Below are 23,479 nucleotides of genomic sequence, written 5' to 3'. Positions count from 1 at the left end.
GTCAATACCAGCCTTTGTTAGTCCCAAGGAAGAAGCTGGGGGAAGAGACATCTTGACCTTTACTAAACTTCTTCCCTCTGATCTCTGTAGGAGCTCCTCTTGAGTAGAAACTAGCTTGAAATTAGAAGGCAAGAGGGTTCATTGATATACTCTCTACACACTAGTGGCCAGGGCATTGAGCACAGGGGCAAGATAGGGAGAGAGACATAGAAGGTCATATAGGAGATGGTAGGTACACAGTTTAGTCCAGGTAATGAAGTCATGGGAGATGAGGTCAGAGAAGCAAGGCAGAACAGGGATGGCTTTGTGAGTTTTGGTAATGGTTTTGGATTTACATCAAATTGATTTCTACAATTTGATTACATCAATTGATTTATGGTTTTCTATTTTTATTAACTCTGTTCTTTGCCAGTTTCATACATGTAAATAATTTCATACATGCATCATGATTACTCTCACCCACCCTCTCTATATTCACCCCCACCTCTATAAACACTTCCTCATCAGAGTCCCATCCCTATATGATTCTTTGTATTGTTTATGACCTCATTGAGTGAAAAAAAGAAATTTAAGGAGGAGGAGACTACTCTGAAAGTATGGAGAAGATTTTTATTGTAGATACAAGGGAAAAAGCAGTCAGAGAAAAGAGTCCAGGCTGAACATAGCTGGAAAACTAAACTGGACCATGAGAGGGGAGAGGGGTAGAGAGAGCAGCCCAGGCAAAAAGGTCAGGAGGCCAAGAGAGCAGTGGACTAAAAATGGCTAAGTTCTATGGTGACCGAAGGGAAATAGAAACTCAGCCTCTGGGAGGGAAAGCTTTAAGGTAGAGCACAGGGTGAGATGTGCTAAGAGGAGTCACAGGTACTGAGTGGTGGGACAGCTAGCCAGTGTCTCCTTTGGTATGTTAATAGGCACCTCAGTTAGCCTTTGGCCTGGGTTTCAGAGACCCGACATTAATGAGTTTAGACATTTGTGCCTCACACTTATATTTGGGGTACTAATTGACCAGAGGATGAACATTTTAAGTTGACTTTGATATTCTGGATACAAGAACTTACCTTTCCCACTTCAGGGCCAATGGAGCTTCCTAGTCCAAGTAAAATGTCTCAGAGGAATTAACGATTTCCTTCACAAGGTTAGTTCTCTGGAGGAAGACTGACTAGTTAGGATTTCTAGTACTCTGATTAAATACCATGACCAAAAAGCAAGTTGGAAAGGAAAGAGTTTGTTTGGCTTATGCTTTGTTTGTCATTGTTCATCATCTAAGGAAGTCAAGACAGAAACTCAGACGGAAAAAGAATCCTGGAGACAGGAGCTGATGCAGAGGCATGAAGGGGTGTTTCCTGGCTTGCTCCCCATAACTTGCTCAGCCTGCCTTCTTATAGAACTCAAGATAACCAGCCTAGGAACAGTGCCACTCTACAATAGGCTGGGCCCTCCTCTGTCAATCACTAATTAAGAAAATGCCCTACAGGCTTGACTGAAGCCTGATCATATGGAGGCATTTTCTTCATGGAGGTTCCCTCCTTTCAGATGACTTTAGCTTGTGTCAAGTTGACAGGAAACTATCCTGTACAGGGATCCAAAGGAGATGTACTGATGAGCTCTGATGCCTTCAGTTTGCCACGGTGATGGGTTTGTGATGAGGGACTCTCATAGAGAAGCTCTAGACTCTTATCAGTCTAGAGCAGTTAGGTGCTACTTGAGACTGGGCAATTAATTTAATTCTCTAGAACTTGCATGTAACCTAGAAGAAAAGTTAGGAACACTAGAACTCAAGAAATTGGTAGAGAAGGTGCTGTAGCCTTCAATGGAAAAAGTAGGGATTGGTGGAAAGAAAGAAGGAAAGCCTGAAGAAACTTATTTCGGGGGAGAGGGTGTGGGGGTGGGGTGGGGTGGGGGGATGACTGCATGCTATTGAATTAACAACTAAATTCTCCTGTAGCTCCTAAGTAATTGGAATAGGCTTTTGCATCTAGGATATTGGCATATATTTAGTAGGGTCATTTCAAGTTAGAGGCAAGTTCACACTGACATATTTAGGCTCTTGTCATATCCACAGAAATATAAAACCTTTCCATGAGGGTACAGGACAGAATGAATTTGCTTCATGAACGTTTCTTTGCTTGCAGAATATGTCTCTATGAAGTTGCTGTTCAAAGCTAGAATGTGCCAAATGGCTATGAAGAAAGGTCTAAACTACTTCACAGAATTAGAAAGTTTTGACATAAATTAATCAACTTTCTCTTTCCTTCATGGCCAAATTCAGACTACTAAAAAGGAATTAAGAATGTTCCAAAACATGTGCTTCATTAGGGTTCTTCTGAAAGAATATTTGCATGTTAGGATGATAAAATTAAGTAAATAGTGGCCAGCTACCTTCTTGTCTAAACCAGTTGGATATGGAATCAGGATTTTATAGCTTAAGTATATGAAACTGATCATCCAAAACAATGATAGACCATCACTAACTGTGGCAAAGGTTATATTTTCACATAAATTGGGGGCTGCATTCAAGTTTTATCAAAGTCTTCATTGAGAAAACCACAAAACACTGATTCTACAAAGGCTAACAGGAAAAATGTAAATGAGTAGACTGCAAAATAAGATATTGTTATAGGCTCATAGATGTGAATGCTGGCCCCCAGTTGGAGCTGCTGGGGAAGGGTTAGGAGGTGTGCCCTTGTTGGAGGAGGTGTGTCACTGGGGGTAGAATTAAGGTCTCAAATACCGATACCAAGGCCAGTTTTGCCTTTTCTGCCTTGAACTTGCTTGAGGAGACGTGGCCTTTCAGCTACTGTTCCAGTGCCTGTCTGCTTGCTGCCCATGCTCCCAGCCATGATGATCATGGACTCGAGTCTCTGAAACTGTAAGCCAGCCCTCCAATCAAATGCTTTCTTCAGTGTGTTGCCCTGATCATGATCATAGCAATTTGGCATCAATTAAGGCAGTAACCCACATTACACTCTGGGGTTAATTTTTTTCTTTCAGTTTTGTAGATTAACTTCCAGCTCAGGGACACTGTTTCTCAGTAATGGATTACTAACTGAACGTGCTGCAACAAGCAAGTGCGTTCCCCAGGAGTGTCAGTTTAGTGCTTATTTGAAGTTGCTCTTCTGTGCTCCCCCAGTGCCCCTCCCACAAAGGCAGCCACATTATTGCTTTTCTTTCTTCCCAGACTCCATAACTTTTTCTTTCAGTCAGTGGCCATGCCATTTCAAACTGCCCTTCCTAGAGAGAGATAAATGTTCAAGGGTCTTTGCATCAGCAAGAACTCCGTCATTCATACTTTTGGATCTCGTCTGCACCTCTCTGTACAAGTTAAGCTTCAGAAAATGTATTAGGTTTATTGAAACAAGCACCCCACCCCACCCCCAGTCTCTAACACCACTTCATGAAGACTGACTGAGAATTTATCTATAACATTTAGAGTAGTCCAAACCATTTCTTCCGCATATATGTGGTTATATTTTAAGAAAAAGAAACGCTTGTTTTAGTCTTACTTACTGGGTAGTTTTATTTTTGTTAGCCTTTTTCACCCTTTGTTTTCAAAAGTCATCCAAATTAGCTGTTCATTATGGCGGACATTTGAGAGTTGATTAAATAAAACTTTTATGTACTAACACAGAAATGATCAAGATCATTTCTAAATAGGAATGGAATGTAGTGGTTAGAACGATACTGCCCTGATTTCTCCACATTTACTCCTGCAAACGTTTTTTGGTGACATATTTAGAATGTAATGCTAGGTTTACTGTAGCAAAATTTATCAAGCTCTATTTTTATTTGTTCTCAAGTTTAAGTTAAAAAATACAATTTAATACAGCCATCAGATAAATGTACTAGTAAATAGTTTTTATTCATTTTTTTTTTAATCTATGAGAACATGGAGATGATTCTCAATCTCCATACATGCTAAATTTCTGGCCAATAGAGAAATTATATATATTTTGGATAATTAAAAATATAATGAATATTAATATATGAATTTACTGCCTTTTGACATCAGACACAGGGCTATATACTTGGAGCTTGCCCTGCTGGGTTTCAGTCCTTTGTTAATCTGGTATTTCCTCATTATACCTCCATTCCTCTCTTTTGAAATGATAACGTATATTCTATGCCATTATATGTTGGAAGTATATAATTTGCTTTTTGATTTAACAGAGGGTTATAGTTAAGAGATTAGCTTGAGTCTCAGAAGAGATTTTGGACTCTTATACTGTACTGAGACTGTTAAAGTCAATGGGGACTTTTGATGTTGAACTAGATGCATTTTGAATTATGGTGTGGTCACAAGTTTGTGGGGACCAGTAATGGAATGTAGTTTGAATGAGAGTAGACCTTATAGGCTCATATGTTCAAATACCCTGTTCTCAGTTGGTTAAACTGTTTGGGAAAGAATAGGAAGTGTGGCCTTGTTGGAGAAGGTGTATCATTGGGTGTGGGTTTTGAAGTTTCAAAACACTTGCACCATAACTAGTCTTTCTATCCATGCCTCCACATTGTTGAACAGGATGTCAGCACTCAGCTACTGCTCCAGCATCATGCCTGCCTGCCTGCTGCCATGCTCCATGTCATGATAGTCATGGATTCCAATGCTCTGAAGTCCAAGTATGAAGTAAATTCTTTCTTATATAAGTTACCTTGGTCATGTTGTCTTATCACAGCAATAGAGCAGGAAGTAAGGCAATTATTTGTGTGTGTGTGTGTGTGTGTGTGTGTGTGTGTGTGTATGTTTGTATGTGTGTACAGAAGTTTTCAATAAAGGAAAATAATTGGAAAGCACATTTATACCCACTTTTTGCCATATGAAAAAATACGTTTAAGAAGTTGCAAGCAGAAATGTTTTCTGAGATAATGTCTATTTTCTCCCTTGGGTGTCACTGCTTTTTAAAGATAGACTAGCACATTGAACATTTGCCAGCACCCCTGGCCAAACTTTTATTTTAGAGTTTAAATTTAAAGTGTAATTTGAAAATGAAGTGAAAAAGTTTCAAACATTGAAATATTCCAAATATTGAGATATTTGGAAACAACTTTAGTATATATGTATATATTTATATATATTGCTTTATTGCAAATAATCAAAATTAAATAATTATCAACTAATGTTAATAAGGCTCAAATCATTCATGTTAAAAATCAATAACTTAACAGTGTTATATTTACATTGAACTACTAATAAAAATAAGTGATGTCAGGTTCACTGTGTTACTCTTAAGTGAGAAGTAGACACACAACACAGAACCATTTTCACGTATATCTTTCTTATCTTCTATCTACACAGCTATTAAATTAATGGGGCTTGTTATAAGGGATCAGAGAATCTAGTGAACATATATATTGTTTGACTCTAGGCAACATTATTTCTCTGAATGTGAAATCCTTATTATAAAATTGGGATATATCAATATTCCCTGTACCTAGATTTGTTGGGACTACTGGATGAAGTAATACATCTTATATATCTATCAGAACATGAGAGATAAATACACAGTCAATGAGTGTTAGCTGCTATCACTACAGTTGTTGCCAGCACAATATTGTTATTGATATTATTTTCAGCACACATGTGTCCCTTTGAGTTAGCTTAGAGTCCTGAGTTAATGACAGAGGAGTTAGCAATCTAAAATTGTATCTCTGTAAATTATAATGAAGAATTCTATCAATTTTACTAAAAAATTGACCCACACACTTATGATTAAAGAATGAAAGCACTGCTGCTGTGGATGAATAAAACTCAGTTCATGATTACTAAAGTTTACTTTAGTGGGGAGGCAGTAAAGAACACATGGATTGTAAATGGTTAAGTTTGTTGTCTTATAACTATGCTTAAGGTTTTAGTTAACCCCAAAAGGTGGGAGTGGTCGGCTCTACCTGGACACATAACTCAGTATTACACACAAAGAGGAGTGGATATTTGGTATATATATGTATATGTATATGTATATGTATATGTATATATATATATATATATATATATATATATATATATATATACATACATACATACATACACACACATATCTTTTATTGCAAATATTTTTTCATACAATATATTCTGATCATAGTTTTTCCTCACCCAATTCTTCTCAGATCCTCCCCACCGGAGTCTATGTTCTTATGGTCTTCCATTCTTTCTCTAGGAAACAAACAGGCAAATAAAGAAAGAAAACCAAAACAAAACAGAATCACTCCCCCAAAATACACACACACATACACACACACACACACACACACACACACACACACACACACACACACATACACACACACACCAAAAAACACAAAGTCATAAACCATAATACACAAAGATGAGCAGACAGAAAATGCCCAGATAAAACAGTCTAAGATAAAACATCTACAAAATACCACTGGGTTTCTTTTGTGTTGGCCATATACTGCTGGGCATAGAGCCTACCCTTAAGTGTGGTTAGTATGTCCAGTGAGATTCCACTGGAGAAGACTAATTTTTCCTTTGCAGGTTGGGGGTTAATTGGAGATGAGTCTTTGATTAGGGGTAGGAATTTGTATCTGTGTTCTCAGCACTGAAATCCTGTGCAGGTTAAGTGCATGCTGCCACTATCTCTGTGAGTTAATAAGTACTGTTGCCTGGAAGACAATGTATTCTTGGAGTGATCCATCCCCACTGGTTCTTACACTCCTTCTGTCTCCTTTCCTGAATAGCTTTCTGAGCCCTGAGGAGAGGGGGTTGATCAAGAACTGAGTGTTCCCAATCCATCACTCTTTACACCTTTTCCAGTTGTAGGTCTCTATGTTGGTTCCCATCTACTACTCAGAGAAAGCTTCTCTGATGATGATCGATATCTATGGGTATAGCAGAATGCCATTTGGAGTCATTCTATTGCTATGCCTCTTTAGTAAAACTATATATAGTATTTTCTTTTTCCCTAGGCTCATGGCCTGTACAGTCTCAGATTCTTGGCCACATGAACAGTGTCAGGCATGGGTTCCATCTTGTGGAGTGGGCCTTAAATTCAACCAAAGAGAGGTTGGTTGCTTCCACAGTGTTTATGCCACTATTGCACTAGTATGTCATACAGGAAATTCAGTATGTTATATAGACAATTCAGTATGCTATACAAGTTGGTTACCATTATAAGATCACAGGGCTTGTAGTTAGATTGACCTTTTTTTGCTGGTAGAATGTAGAGTACCTTCTACTACCACAAACACTAATCAATACGGGTGAAGGCTGTAGTTAGCCACTGGCTTAATTTCTTCATGTTCAATGCAATATGCACTTGTCTTCATCAATAGGACTTTCCATCAGTTTGTGGAGAGCAAGCAACAGCCTTGACAATAGCTTGAGAAGTTTGGGGGGATTTTGTGGGTTCCCTTTGGACAATGACTCAACTAGATGTAACCCATTCCTGCCTGCCACTGGAAGTTTCACTTGGAGGCAAAAGATGTTTAGTTGAGGCATTGTCTCTCCCATTATTTGATGACTTCACTTAGAATTTTCCATGTATGTATATATTTTAAAAAGCTTCTACAGTAGTAAGATTCCATATGACCTCCAAAATGGCCCTTTGTATTAGTTAAGTATTAGTTAAGTATTTGTATTAGTTAAGTATTAGTATTTGTTCTCTCTCCCCATATCCTCTCCCATCCTCCTTTCTTCCATCCTTCTCCCTGTTCAATCATCCTGCTCTACTCTCCTGAATATTTCTCTATAGAAGGAGACCTTCCCCTTCCCCTTAATTCCTCACTCAACACCTAATCCCTGTAGTTATATGGATTGCAGCATGTCTATCAATTGATTAAAATCTAACATTCACATATAAGGAAAACCACAAAATATTTGTTGTTTTTGGGTCTGGGTTACCTTACTAAGGATCATTTTTTTATAGATCCATTTATTTATCTTCAAATTTCATAATTCAATTTTCACAGTGGAATCTATTACCAATCTATTATCAATCTATATCTAATATCTAATACCAATCTATTGTGTAAATGTGCTATATTTTTATTATTTATCCAACCACTGATGGACATCTAGGCTGTTGGAAACATCATAAACAATAGTCAGTTGGTTAAGTGGGATGAGTGTTCCATAATGAGGGTAAGTTCCAACAGAAGCATAAATCAGGGAGATAAACTCATGATGAGATTGCAGTTGGAGAGGGAGATGGGATGCAGACAGGAGCATGATAACAAATGAAGTTGAACTGATAAGTAGGAAGCTAATTAATTCATCAATAGGTGATTCTTGATCATTTATCCTGCAGGGCATAGTTATGAACCCATAGTGATACCCCCTGCTTTGATTTTAGTCCATGTCTGGCACGTCTAAAGAGCCTACAAGTAGAGGAAGGTCTGGAGGAGTGTGGTGTTCTTAGATTGAAGTGAGTGGAGGGATGGATGAGTTCTGGAAAATGATTTATCAAGTTGAGTTCAGCATTTGGCCTGGCCTGTATTCATCTTAAATATGATTCCAAACCTGAAGTCTGGAGCATGCCTGTTGAACCTGTCTTATTCTTTCTGTACTTTATAAAGTGAGCAGATGGAATGAATGCTGCACCCAGGTGCTAAGCTATCATGGGAGATTATGAACATGAAAAGGAATACTGGAACTGTCTTAGTTAGGGTTTTCATTGCTGTCAAGATACTCCATAACCAAGGCAACTCTTATAAAGGACAACATTTTAATTGGGACTGGCTTACAGGCTCAGAGGGTCAGTCCATTATCATCATGGCAGGAAGCACAGCTGCATCCAGTCATGGCACTGGAGGAGTTGATAGTCTACATTTTGTTTTGAAGGCAAACAGAAGAAAACTGTCTTCCAGGCAGCTAGGAGGAAGCTCTCTCAAAGTCCTCCCCCATAGTGATACACTTCCTCCAAAAAGGCCACACCTCCCGATAGGGCCACACCTCCCGATAGTGCCACTCCCTGGGTCAAACATATTCAAACCACCACAGGCACTGTTCTTCTTATTTAAAAAGCAAGCAAGCAAGCAGGCAGGCAGGCAAGCAAGCAAGCAAGCAAGCAAACTAACCCCCCAAACCAAACCAAACCAAACAAAATTAAAAAAACAAACAAAAAACAAACACAAAACAAAAATCTTTTTTCTTAGCCTAAGTAAGGTGGGGACCTTTCATTATCCAGAAACGCCTCATTCTGTAGTGGGTATAAATAAGGGTGGTCACTCGTGCCACACAGCTACCTGGCCCCAGCTTTTGGAGATGATTTCCCAAATGGCTTCTCCAGGTTGCCTCTCCATGAACAATTACTATAGTATCATATTTTTTCCAGACAAAGGAGGACTCCAAATCAGAAAAGTAGATTCATCAGATAGATCAGTCAGAAAACAATGGACTAGATAGGATGTTGATCTCCAACATTTCATAATTAGAGAGAAGTAACATGTCATGAAAAATCAGAGAGCTTGTGTGGGAAGGTAGAAGGTGGGGATATTGTAGGGCAGGGGATGAACTTCAATGGTTGAGCACTGGCTTAGTGCAGATGATGTTCTGTATTCAATCCCGAACAAGCAAACAAACAAAACCAGATATTTACAATGTGCCAGAATAGTGAGCAAGAATGAGCAAAGAAGAATAGTGTATACAATTAAGATATGTAGGGCAAATAAGAAATTGAATCATATCCGGGGATCCATCCCATAATCAGCCTCCAAACGCTGACACCATTGCATACACTAGTAAGATTTTGCTGAAAGGACCCAGATATAGCTGTGTCTTGTGAGACTATGCCGGGGCCTAGCAAACACAGAAGTGGATGCTCACAGTCAGCTATTGGATGGATCACAGGGCCCCCAATGAAGATGCTAGAGAAAGTAACCAAGGAGCTAAAGGGATCTGCAACCCTATAGGTGAAACAACATTATGAACTAACCAGTATCCCCCGGAGCTCGTGTCTCTAGCTGCATATGTATCAGAAGTTGGCCTAGTTGGCCATCAGTGGAAAGAGAGGCCCCTTGGCCGTGCAAACTTTATATGCCTCAGTAAGGGGAACACCAGGGCCAAGAAGTGGGAGTGAGTGGGTAGGGGAGTTGGGGGGGAGGGTATGGGGGACTTGAAATGTAAATGAAGAAAATACCTAATAAAAAGAAAGAAAAAAAGAAATTGAATCATATATATGTGTATGTATATGTATATATGTGTATATGTGCATATGTGCATATGTGTATATGTATATATGTGTATATGTGCATATGTGTGTATATATGTATGTGTATATGTGCATATGTGTATATGTATATGTGTTTATGTATATATGTGCATATGTAAATATGTATATATGTATACACACATATGCATACACACATACATCTTTGGTGAGACAGTGGGATATGCTTGAGTGAGAAATGTCCCCTTGGTCTCAAGTATTTGAATACTTGGTCCCCAGATGGGGACAATATTTGAAGAGACTTAGGAGGTGCTGGATGAAATATGGCACAAGAGACATGCTTTGAGAGTGTAATGCCTCAACCCACTCCCAGTTACTTTTCTCTCTTCCTGTTCATGGTTGAGATGTGAACTTTGAATTCTCAGCAGCTCCAGCTTCCATGCCTGCCCCTGCTGCTGTGCTGTTTCTACCACGATGACCTATCCTTCTTGAGCCATAAACACACATGAACTTTTTCTTTCTATAAGTTGCCTTGGTCATGGTGTTTTATCACAGCAACAGAAAAGTAATGAATACATGTGGTTTTTAGAATAATTAAGTTTAAAACCTTGGACAAAACTTTCAAATAGCTTTAGGTCAAGCTCTGGGGTCTGCTGGATCACACTGACACTGAAAATGTCTGACCTGTTCTATGCATGTGAGGTTTTTTTTTTTTTTTTTTGGTTTTTCGAGACAGGGTTTCTCTGTGTAGCCCCGACTATCCTGGAACTCGCTCTGTAGACCAGACTAGCCTTGAACTCAGAAATCCACCTGCCTCTGCCTCCTAAGTGCTAGGATTAAAGGTGTGTGCCACCGCCCGGTGCGAGTTTTGATAGCCAATGAAATAATACATGTGAACACACTTTGCAAAACTATAAAGCTGTGTATATCCCCTGCATTTTATTATTGTATTGACAATTACAATTTATAGAATTACATCTGTGTTTCCTACAGTTGCATATGAATACTTTTTCGTCTAGAGAAAAGAAAGTCCTTTTCTGTATGTCGCTGGTACCCCAGCCACTTCCTGTCATTCTGCACAGATGCTGAGATCTGAGGTTTCTGTTAGACCCTCTCTGTTGCCTGTGTCACCGTGGCGCTCCATGAGAGCACAGAAATACGTCGCAGCATCCCCCAGCTGCGAGTCGGAGATCTCCAGGCTGAAGGACTTAGCTGCTTTCTGGAAGTTCACAGAGAAGCGGTTTAACGTTGCATTATACTGCTTGTATGCTTCTTGGAGAATGACGAGAGTCACCTGCCCTCCTTGCTGTTTGTACCAGAACAAGAGGTAATTAGTATCACTTGTGTCATAGGTGCAGTCCAGGGTTGCTGATTCTGCCACCTGCACAGACTTTTTCTTCTGAGGCTGAGACACTGTCTGAGCCATGCTGGCTTCTGTGGGAAAAAAAAAAAAAAAGAGAGAGAAATGACTCCCTTGTGGCTTCTGTCAGAATTAGGAATAGACTCTCAAGTCTGGCTCCCGGCTCATCTGCCTTTTTCTCTTGGTTTCAGTAGTGCCAGGCAGGGGATTCCAGACTTAAGCTTCCTGGAAGCCTGGCCCAATGATGCTGCTCTCAGAACCCAGTGCTGTTGGTCCGTCTCCCGATTTCCCATTCCTGATGAGGACTTGTAAAAGCAAATGGGTTTGCCTTCTTACCAAGAGAAGTGGAAAGGAAGAGCACCCACAGGAAGAACGGCCGTACCATGCTAGAAGCCGGCTTCAGATCAGTCCTTGCTCTCAGCTGCGCTAGCACTGTCTCACCTTCAAAACAGGAAATGATAGGCTAAGTGGGCTGTCACTGGTGATATCTCACTTAGAAAATGTGTCAAGGTGTTTATCTTTCTCTTCAGAAGATAAATCTTTCTTAAGTGAAAAAAGATACAGTCAGGACCAAATGTTCTCTCGAGTAAAATAGAAAAGAAAAAAAAAAGTGTTCAATTGTTTTTAATAGAGACAAAATTTTAGAGGAAAAGCCACGTGTGGTGTTGTATGCCTTTAATCCCAGCAACTTGGGAGGCAGAAGCAGGTGTATCTCTGTGAGTTCAAGGCCATCCTGGTCAACAGAATAAATTGCAGGACAACCAGGGCTATATAAAGAGACCTTGTCTCAAAAGGCCAAAGGGTAAACACCAATAACAACAATAAACAAAACAAAACAACCAAAAGAAAAACAAAAAACTCCCCCCAAACCAAAACAAATAAAAATTTGGGGTGGAAAAATGAGAAGACAGTTAAGGCTGATGTAATTACAAGATTTGCTCTAATAATTTTTCTTCCCCTCCCCCTTTTTTTCCCTCCCCCTTCCCTTTCTCTCTTCCACTCCTGTTTCTGTCTGAAAAGTTGATATCATAAAATAGTCAGTAGGTTTTCAGAATATAATATTGGTATAATTACAATTCTTTGACCAATAATTAAAAAACTCAATCTTGTATGATCTCTAAGTGTGTACATATGCTATGGCATGTGTATAGAGGTCAGAGGGCAACTTTTGGAAGTTGCCTTTCACTTTTTTCCAAGGCAGGGTGTTCTCACTGTTTCTGCTGCTGGGCTGTCTGTGTATGTCAGGGGAGCTGCCTAGGATCCTAGGAGCTTCTCCTGCCGGCACCTCCCATCTTGCTTTATGAACACCGGGATTTCACATACATCTTACTGCATCTAGCTTCTTGTGTGAGTTTGGGAGATGAGCTCAGGTCCTGGTTATACAGCAAGGGCTTTTGCTCACTGAGTCATCCATCTCCTCCAGCCCCTGACCAATAGTGTTTTGATGGTGTGAGACAGATTAAAATAATTCTGACAGTGACAATGTTCAGATAATGGAGAAAATTTGAGGCATGAATTTAGATTCTAATTGCACTGTTATTTACTGAAGATTTTTTTTTCCTTTTTCTGTGAGAAATACCTGGCTTTGGCTGTACCAAAGACCTTTACCATACTGGTGGGAGGCATTGCTGTAAAGAGTTTTGTGAATGTTTCGTAATGATTTTGTGGGGCGGGGGGGGGGGGGGAAGACAAAACAGAACAGCATAGTTTATCTGAGAACATTCTTTACCGCACATCTGACAGCTTGTCATCAGCATTTTGTTGTTCTTCATATTTAATTTTTTTTCTACAAGAGAGGAAAGGGCACAAATTACAGTACTTATTTTATAATGAGGCACCCGAGCAAAAAATAAAAACCCACAATGCAAAGAAACGTGAATCTCATTTACATGAATTTTCTCTGCCTACAGAATCTGTGTCACCCTGTCTTAGTCAAGGCCACCTGTACAGTGTCAGGCTTTCTATAAATTCCTTTCCCCTCTATAAAAGCAGAAAGGGAAGAGAAGATCAAATTAAGAGCCATAGAGAGAGGTGGTTCTAATTCTTCTGTCTTGCTTGTTGTTTCCATTTGGAAATCTTGGTACACTGTGGATGCCTTTTGTTTTTTGTTTTTTTTAAAATCAGAGATGTTTTCAACTCCAGAGGACTTCCTAAAACATACTTTTGTCCTATTTACTGGTTATGGCCGAAGCCACAGAAAACTTTTAGATGTGTGAAAGGCCCACAGTTTCTCTTTGCCTGTCCCTCCTCTTATAGCAACCTCGAGGTGATGGGGCAGCATTCACTCCCAACCTCAGCCCTGCTCAAGGAGTGAGTTTACTAACGAGGGTCTCAAGAGTGAAGGTTTCTGATTTGCTGTGCCTGTCAGGTCTCACATTAGAAGCTTCATCTTGCTCTTGACATCTCCTGGTCCCCTGGGCCTAGCCAGCAGAACCTTAGAATCTGATACTCACCATCCAATCATTTTTCAGTAAAGTTATTGAACTCTGAAGATTCAGTAAGATGATGGCATAACCATTGAAACTTCAAGCGGGTGGATGGAATGTGAAGACAGGAAGATGGCAAACCAGTGTGTGAGCTTGGCTGAGCAATCCCACAGGCAACTCTGGTCACAAGGTTTCTCACCAGAGTTAGACATAAAACGAGAAATAGCCCATGGAGATCACATACCCGCTGCCATGCTCTCATGAGAACTATAGATGCAGAAGGTTAGCACAGAGAGATGCCAGTGGCTCAGGTGGTGTAGTACACATTTCTGCTTTGCAGAAGGTCTTTCTGTGTGTCTGCACCATATGTGCATTTCTTTTTTAAAATTTTTATAATTTTAATATTTTTATTAACTTTACACCCTGATCACAGCCCCCCTCCATTCTTTCTTCTCAGTCCCACCCTTACAAATCCCTCCCCCTATTGTTCCCACCCCTCTCCTCAGAGAAGAGAAACCCCTCCCTTGAGTATCACCCCACCCTGGGGCATCTAGTCCCAGCAGGTCTAGCCACATCCTCCCTAACCCATCCAAGAAGTCCAAGTTGGGGGTAAGGGGATGAAATGGCAGGGAACAGAGACTCAGATAGCCCTCATTCTACTTGTTATGAGAACCACATGAACACCAAGCTGAACATCTGCTACAAATGTGTTAGGGAACCTGTGTTCAGTTCCTGCATGCTCCCTGGTTGGAGTTCCGGGCTCTGTTAGCCCCCATGTCCCAGGTTAGTTGACTCTGTGGGTCTTCTTGTGGTGTTCTTGACCCCTCCAACCTGCTCACTTCTATCTCCGACTCTTCCACAAGACTCCCTGGACTCCCTCTGATGTTTGGTTGTGAGTCTCTACATCTGCTTCTATCTGCTGCTTCATAAAGCCTCTCAGGAGATAGTTATGCTAGGTTCCTATCTGCAAGCATAGCAAAGTAATGGTGTCAGGGGTTGGTGTCTCACATGAGATGAGTCTCAAATTGGGGCAGTCATTGGTTGGCTGTTCCCTCAGTCTTTGCTCCATCTTTATTATTGAGCATCTTGTAGGCAGGACACATTTTGGTTGAAGATTTTGTGGGAGGATTGGTGTCCCCCTCCCTCCTCTGGAAGTTCTGTCTGGCTACAGGAGGTGGCCATTCCCGTCTCTATAACCCCCTCTAGTAGGAATCTAAGGTAGGGTCACTTCAGTAGACTCCCTGTATCCTCTCCTGTTCCAGGCCTCCAGCTAGTCACCAGAGATATGCCCTTCCAATTTACATTTTCACTCCCAGCCCCCTCCCACCCCACTTCCCACATCTGATAACCATCGCCTTTCCCCTCCTTCCCCCCTCTCCTTCCCAGTTCCTTCTCTCCATCCATCTCCAATGACTATTTTGTTTCCTCTTCCAAGTGAGATTTGTGCATCCTCCCTTGGGACCTCTTTATTACCCAGTTTCTTTGGGTCTGTAGATTGTAGCATGGCTGTCCTGTACTTTATGGCTAATGACCACTTATAAGTGAGTACATACCATACATGTCCTTCTTGCTCTGCATTACTTCTCTCAGAATGATATTCTCAAGTTCCATCCATTTGCCTGCAAAATTCATGATGTCTTTTTTTAAATAGCCGAATAGTATTCTATTGTTTTATCGTACCACATTTTCTTGATCCATTTTTCAGCTAAGTGTTTCTTATGTGTGTTTCTTAACCCAACAACAGTGTTTCTTTAGCTGCTGATCCCACCTGCTCCTGTTTGCTAAGTCCCAGATTTCTCCACTGCTACCTGGCGAGCTCAAGAGTTCTCCAGTTCTCCTGCCTTTAATTCTTTAATTGACAGAGAAAACAGACCTGATCAAGCCAGCCAGATGGTAACAGTCTCATGCTGCCTGTTCCTATAACTCAATTCTCAGATGGAAATAAAGCAAAGAAAACACTGAACAAGCTTTCCAAAAAGTTTGTTTGTGATTCACTATAGTAGGTTATAATTTATCTTATTTGAGAAGGCAATAAAGACTATTTATTAAGCTCTGAGTAATACTTGGGTGTCCTCTAGCAACATGATTACTGAAGCACAGATAGGTAATGCAGCCCCATGACTGTGAGGTCTTATGGGAAGGGAATGGTGGATCAGGTACTCCACTGAGGAGGGACAGCAGCCCCTCATAGTTCTGGACTACAAGGACAGACACAGCCTTGGGTCTGGGTCTGAACCTCTGCTCAGAGAATTACAACTCATCCCTTTGTATGTGGTCTGTTGGGAAGACTTGGAGGCTAATTTACTTCAGTAAATAAAACAGACCAGTTCTCAGCTCTGTATTTTCCTGACAAAATAATTCTTAGGCTCACATCCAGACCTAAGCTGCCAGATCTCTGGTTACTAGAAGCATCTCTGTCCTTTAGCCTTTTGACATTTGTTGAAAATTTAATTTTGGGGCAAACGTTTGAGTTCAGCTTTTCAGATATTGGAGGATTTGTATCAGGCCTTTTATTTTTCTTCTTGTGTGTGTGTTTGTGTATCACTGGTCTAACTTTTTATAGATCAACTTCTGCAGATAACTATTAGTGAAAGGAAGCAGCGCCCTCTTCAGGTTAAGAACTTAACTACCTTGGGTACTTTATCTTCTTCATTAGGGACCCTGTGTTCCATCAGGGTCCTGTCAGCAAAATCTTGCTGGCATATGCAACACTGTCTGGGTTTGGTGGTTGTATATGGGATGGGTCCCCAGTCTCTGGATGGTCCTTTCTTCCATCTCAGCTCTGAACTTTGTTTCTGTAACTGCTTCCATGGGTATTTTGTTCCTCATTCTAAGAAGGAACAAAATATCCACTTGTTGGTCTTCCTTCTTCTTGGGTTTCATGTGTTTTGCAACTTGTATCTTGGGTAGTCTAAGTCTCTGGGCTAATATCTGCTTATCAGTGAGTACATATCGTGTGTGTTCTTTACCCTATAGGAGGATCAACAATATGAACTAACCAGTACCCCCCAGAACTATGTATCTAGGTGTATATATAACAGAGGATGGCCTAGTTGGCTATCAATGGGAGTAGAGGCCCTGGTCTTGGGAAGATCATATGCCCCAGTACAGGGGAATGCCAGGGCCAGGCAGCAGGAGTGGGTGGGTTGAGGAGCAGGGCAGGGGGAGGGTATAGGGGACTTTCGGGAAAGAATTTGAAATGTAAATGAAGAAAATATCTAATAAAAAGAGAACTTAACTACCCTGATCTTTGGAATTTACTTCTAAGAAAGAATTTGATTGCATCTAGAAATCTGTTTGGTTCACAGGTCTGCAGTGGCAGCTCGATCCACTCATAAACACTTCATGGATACACCAGCAGTCCAATTCAGTAGAGTCAGGATAGCAGTAGCAGTGTCACGACTTAGCAGAAATAGCCAGGCCTCACCCTTGGCACAAGTTCTGAGGAAAGGTGCTATTCATAAGCCGTAGGTTGTTTCCAGGGTAAAAGAGCTCAGCCTCTGGGATAGGCAGTGGGCTATTTTTTTCTTCAACCCTTTACCTCAAACGTCACATTTTCCGTAATCACCAGGCTTACCGCTGTGATTTATTTTAACAATGACAACTTTTTTGAATCTGCCCAAATGCCCCCTATAGGGACCCACTGTCTACTTACACTCTTCTTACCTCATAGGCCCCTCTCTACATATCTCATTTCTTCTAAGGTTTTGGCCTTTGTAGACAACCTCCCTTTTCCCTTTGCAGCCACCCTCATCATCTTTTATTGATGCCAATTGACAAAACCTGGATCTGCCCACTACACATCTATTTATACAGGTAAGGGGAAAGAAAGAATCTAAATGGAAAAGTCCCCACTGCTTCTTGCACCCCTGGCTTAGCCTTCTCAGAGAGATCTTAAAATCCTTGCCAAATAGACAGCAGCCATTCTCTAGCCACTCTGAGGAGGAACTATCCTGCCTCTTCCTCTGGCAACAACTCTAACCATATCATATTTGATAAACGCATCTCATTATCCTTTGTGGTGGTTTGAATACACTTGGCCCATGGGAAGTGACACTTTTAGGAGGTGTGGCCTTGTTGGAATAGGTATGGCCTTGTTGGAGGAAGTATGTCACTGTGTAGGTGGTCTTTGTGGGTTCCTAGTACTTAAGCTTCACCCACTGGGGAAGAGTCAGACTTTCTTTGGTTGCATTTAGAACAAGATATAGAACTCCCAGTTCCTTTAGGACTATGTCTGCCTGCAGGCTGCCATGCTTCATGCTATGAGGACTTGAGCCATTCCAAGTATATTCTCACTGTTTTCTACTTCCTGACTGTGGAACAATATGAAAGCTCTCAGCTGTTCTTGCGCCATGCCTCTGCTCTACCACCATGGACTGTAATCTCTGGAACCATATGCCCAATTAAATAGTTTGTTTTATAAGTTGCTTTGATCATGGTGTTTTGCCACAGCAATAGAAAAACAATGGAGACAATTCCCAAACAGCACCAACAAACAGGTGTCAAGTGCTCAAACATGTGAGCAGATGGGGGACCTTTTTCAAACCACCATAGTTTAGTTGGGAATTCCAATGGATATCTGTGTGTGAAACTACAGCAGCATTTAGTGGTTTATGATCCATATCCTAGGTTTGAAAATTATAAGCCTGTACTTGAGACATTGTTAAGATGCACTTCTTTTCTTTAGGAGAGAGGGTAGTGTTAGAATGACTCACATGTCATGACAGGCTAGATCAAAGAACTGGGTAGGATAGCGAAAGTTTTTTGTTTGTCTGTTTGTTTGTTTGTTGTTTTTTTTTGCAGTGGGTGTTGGGATCAGAGACAAAGTATTCCAAATATTTTTCTATTTGAGAGCACTTTTTGAGAGGAAAGGAACAGGGATACACATAGGGTCCTAGTGGGGAGTGCAGAGTGGAAGAATGCAGTGGGTTTGGTTAGAAGAAGCAGGGAACTTGAGCAAGTATGTCATGGCAGAGAGGTGTGTCTCTGCTTTGCAGATGAGTGGAAAGTGGGTTAGAAGTTGGGTTGGGTCTGGGGAAGATGGTGTTCTTAGCTTAGGCCTGTCTTAACAAGGAGGAAGAGAGGGAGAAAAGGGTCCTCTTCGAGATGAAAATATGGCAGAAGTAGTGGCAGTCAAGGTCTGGAGGAGAAGGCAAACCACGAGAGGGTTCATATTTGAGAAGAGGGGCATCATAGTTTGGAGGATGGGATCTGATGAGAAGACTTTCTGAGAGGATTCTCATGGAGGAGGACCTGAAATCAAACAGGAAGCACAGAGATGGTGTGGAATACAGAGGCCAGCCGTTTCTGAGAAAGGCGAGAGCCAGAGAGCTTCTGAGGCGGCGCCATCTTCGGCTCCAGACAATTGGCCACCTTCCTGGCGAGAGCCACAGAGCTTCTGAGGCGGCGCCACCTTCGGCTCCAGACAACCGGCCACCTTCCTGGCCAAAGCAACACAGCTTCTGGGAAAGATCCTGTTTTGGGCCTTCATCTTCAGCCAGGAGGAGGTCCAAACACCAGATAACTGTGCACCTTCCCTGAAAGAGGAGAGCTTGCCTGCAGAGACTGCTCTGACCACTGAAACTCAGAGGAGAGAGCTAGTCTCCCACGTCTGCTGATAGAGGGTAACAAAAGCAACAGAGGAACAATCTCTAATCTAATCTCGCCCAGTCCAGGGCATCCTAACACACCTGAAAAGGGAGACCTGGATTTAAAAGCATTTCTCATGATGATGGTAGAGGACATAAAGAAGGAATTTAATAACTCACTTAAGGAAATACAAAAGAACACTGCTAAAGAGTTACAAGTCCTTAGAGAAAAACAGGAAAACACAACCAAACAGGTAGAAGTCCTTATAGAAAAACAGGAAAACACATTGAAACAGGTGATAGAAATGAACAAAATCATACTAGACCTAAAAAGGGAAGTAGACACAATAAAGAAAACCCAAAGTGAGGCAACGCTGGAGATAGAAACCCTAGGAAAGAAATCTGGAACCATAGATGCCAGCATCAGCAACAGAATACAAGAGATGGAAGAGAGAATCTCAGGTGCAGAAGATTCCATAGAGAACATTGGCACAACAATCAAAGAAAATGGAAAATGCAAAAAGATCCTAACTCAAAACATCCAGGAAATCCAGGACACAATGAGAAGACAAAACCTACGGATAATAGGAGTGGATGAGAATGAAGATTTTCAACTCAAAGGACCAGCAAACATCTTCAACAAAATTATTGAAGAAAACTTCCCAAATATAAAGAAAGAGATGCCCATGAACATACAAGAAGCCTACAGAACTCCAAATAGACTGGACCAGAAAAGAAATTCCTCCCGACACATAATAATCAGAACATCAAATGCACTAAATAAAGATAGAATACTAAAAGCAGTAAGGGAAAAAGGTCAAGTAACATATAAAGGCAAGCCTATCAGAACTACACCAGATTTTTCACCAGAGACTATGAAAGCCAGAAGAGCCTGGACAGATGTTATACAGACACTAAGAGAACACAAATTCCAGCCCAGGCTACTATACCCAGCCAAACTCTCAATTACCATAGATGGAGAAACCAAAGTATTCCACGACAAAACTAAATTCACCCATTATCTCTCCACGAATCCAGCCCTTCAAAGGATAATAACAGAAAAAAACCAATACAAGGACGGGAACCACGCCCTAGAAAAAACAAGAAGATAATCCCTCAACAAAAGAAGACAGCCACAAGAACAGAATGCCAACTTTAACAACAAAAACACCAGGAAGCAACAATTACTTTTCCTTAATATCTCTTAATATCAATGGTCTCAACTCCCCAATAAAAAGACATAGACTAACAGACTGGCTACACAAACAGGACCCAACATTCTGCTGCTTACAGGAAACCCATCTCAGGAAAAAAGACAGACACTACTTCAGAGTGAAAGGCTGGAAAACAATTTTCCAGGCAAATGGTCTGAAGAAACAAGCTGGAGTAGCCATTTTAATATCGGATAAAACCGACTTCCAACCCAAAGTTATTAAAAAAGACAAGGAGGGACACTTCATACTCATCAAAGGTAAAATCCTCCAAGAGGAACTCTCAATTCTGAATATCTATGCTCCAAATGCAAGGGCAGCCACATTCATTAAAGGCACTTTAGTAAAGCTCAAAGCACACGTTGCACCTCACACAATAATAGTGGGAGACTTCAACACACCACTTTCATCAATGGACAGATCGTGGAAACAGAAACTAAACAGGGACACAGTGAAACTAACAGAAGTTATGAAACAAATGGACCTGACAGATATCTACAGAACATTTTATCCTAAAACAAAAGGATATACCTTCTTCTCAGCACCTCACGGGACCTTCTCCAAAATTGACCATATAATTGGTCACAAAACAGGCCTCAACAGATACAACAATATTGAAATTGTCCCATGTATCCTATCAGACCACCATGGCCTAAGACTGATCTTCAATAACAACATAAATAATGGAAAGCCAACATTCACGTGGAAACTGAACAACACTCTTCTCAATGATACCTTGGTCGAGGAAGGAATAAAAAAAGAAATTAAAGACTTTTTAGAGTTTAATGAAAATGAAGCCACAACGTACCCAAACCTATGGGACACAATGAAAGCATTTCTAAGAGGGAAACTCATAGCTCTGAGTGCCTCCATGAAGAAACGGGAGAGAGCACATACTAGCAGCTTGACAACACATCTAAAAGCTCTAGAAAAAAAGGAAGCAAATTCACCCAAGAGGAGTAGACGGCAGGAAATAATCAAACTCAGCGGTGAAATCAACCAAGTGGAAACAAGAAGAACTATTCAAAGAATTAACCAAACGAGGAGTTGGTTCTTTGAGAAAATCAACAAGATAGATAAACCCTTAGCTAGACTCACTAAAGGGCACAGGGACAAAATCCTAATTAACAAAATCAGAAATGAAAAGGGAGACATAACAACAGATCCTGAAGAAATCCAAAACACCATCAGATCCTTCTACAAAAGGCTATACTCAACAAAACTGGAAAACCTGGACGAAATGGACAAATTTCTGGACAGATACCAGGTACCAAAGTTGAATCAGGATCAAGTTGGCCATCTAAACAGTCCCATATCACCTAAAGAAATAGAAGCAGTTATCAATAGTCTCCCAGCCAAAAAAAGCCCAGGACCAGACGGGTTTAGTGCAGAGTTCTATCAGACCTTCAAAGAAGATCTAATTTCAGTTCTGCACAAACTATTTCACAAAATAGAAGTAGAAGGTACTCTACCCAACTCATTTTATGAAGCCACTATTACTCTGATACCTAAACCACAGAAAGACCCAACAAAGATAGAGAACTTCAGACCAATTTCTCTTATGAATATCGATGCAAAAATCCTCAATAAAATTCTCGCTAACCGAATCCAAGAACACATTAAAGCAATCATCCATCCTGACCAAGTAGGTTTTATTCCAGGGATGCAGGGATGGTTTAATATACGAAAATCCATCAATGTAATCCATTATATAAACAAACTCAAAGACAAAAACCACATGATCATCTCGTTAGATGCAGAAAAAGCATTTGACAAGATCCAACACCCATTCATGATAAAAGTGCTGGAAAGATCAGGAATTCAAGGCCCATACCTAAACATGATAAAAGCAATCTACAGCAAACCAGTAGCCAACATCAAAGTAAATGGAGAGAAGCTGGAAGCAATCCCACTAAAATCAGGGACTAGACAAGGCTGCCCACTTTCTCCCTACCTCTTCAACATAGTACTTGAAGTATTAGCCAGAGCAATTCGACAACAAAAGGAGATCAAGGGGATACAAATTGGAAAAGAGGAAGTCAAAATATCACTTTTTGCAGATGATATGATAGTATATATAAGTGACCCTAAAAATTCTACCAGAGAACTCCTAAACCTGATAAACAGCTTCGGTGAAGTAGCTGGATATAAAATAAACTCAAACAAGTCAATGGCCTTTCTCTATACAAAGAATAAACAAGCTGAGAAAGAAATTAGGGACACAACACCCTTCTCAATAGTCACAAATAATATAAAATATCTTGGCATGACTCTAACTAAGGAAGTAAAAGATCTATAGGATAAAAACTTCAAATCTCTGAAGAAAGAAATTAAAGAAGATCTCAGAAGATGGAAAGATCTCCCATGCTCATGGATTGGCAGGATCAACATTGTAAAAATGGCTATCTTGCCAAAAGCAATCTACAGATTCAATGCAATCCCCATCAAAATTCCAACTCAATTCTTCAACGAATTAGAAGGAGCAATTTGCAAATTCATCTGGAATAACAAAAAACCTAGGATAGCAAAAAGTCTTCTCAAGGATAAAAGAACCTCTGGTGGAATCACCATGCCTGACCTAAAGCTTTACTACAGAGCAATTGTGATAAAAACTGCATGGTATTGGTATAGAGACAGACCAGTAGACCAATGGAATAGAATTGAAGACCCAGAAATGAACCCACACACCTATGGTCACTTGATCTTCGACAAGGGAGCTAAAACCATCCAGTGGAAGAAAGACAGCATTTTCAACAATTGGTGCTGGCACAACTGG

General features: G+C 40.7%; 1 long non-coding RNA gene, 1 gene segment (V, D, J or C) and 2 further genes; 1 reads left to right on the top strand and 3 right to left on the bottom strand.

Annotated features, from left to right (window-relative positions):
• Nucleotides 1–23,479, bottom strand: part of Tcra (T cell receptor alpha chain) — a 1,796,232-nt gene that overhangs the window by 251,343 nt on the left and 1,521,410 nt on the right.
• Gm30392 overlaps nucleotides 1–23,479 on the top strand; it is a 101,991-nt gene that overhangs the window by 22,720 nt on the left and 55,792 nt on the right. For 4 of the 5 annotated variants that reach the window (XR_874625.2, XR_874627.2, XR_874624.2 and 1 more), the window contains exons 1-2: nucleotides 11,204–11,445; nucleotides 17,649–17,720. The exons of the other annotated variant lie outside the window; for it this stretch is intronic. This is a non-coding gene — a long non-coding RNA (predicted gene, 30392). Of the gene's footprint in view, nucleotides 1–11,203; nucleotides 11,446–17,648; nucleotides 17,721–23,479 lie in introns of those variants that run through there. 5 annotated transcript variants of the gene reach the window in all.
• Tcrd (T cell receptor delta chain) overlaps nucleotides 1–23,479 on the bottom strand; it is a 213,126-nt gene that overhangs the window by 186,343 nt on the left and 3,304 nt on the right.
• Nucleotides 11,254–11,863, bottom strand: Trdv2-2 (T cell receptor delta variable 2-2). The segment is given in 2 exon segments: nucleotides 11,254–11,552; nucleotides 11,815–11,863. Coding segments are annotated over 2 exon segments (348 nt in total).

This window comes from Mus musculus, chromosome 14 (assembly GCF_000001635.26).
Source record: "Mus musculus strain C57BL/6J chromosome 14, GRCm38.p6 C57BL/6J".
Taxonomy (NCBI): Eukaryota; Metazoa; Chordata; class Mammalia; order Rodentia; family Muridae; genus Mus; species Mus musculus.
The sequence above is the reverse complement of the archived record's forward strand: the minus strand, read 5'-3'. Positions and strand labels throughout refer to the sequence as shown.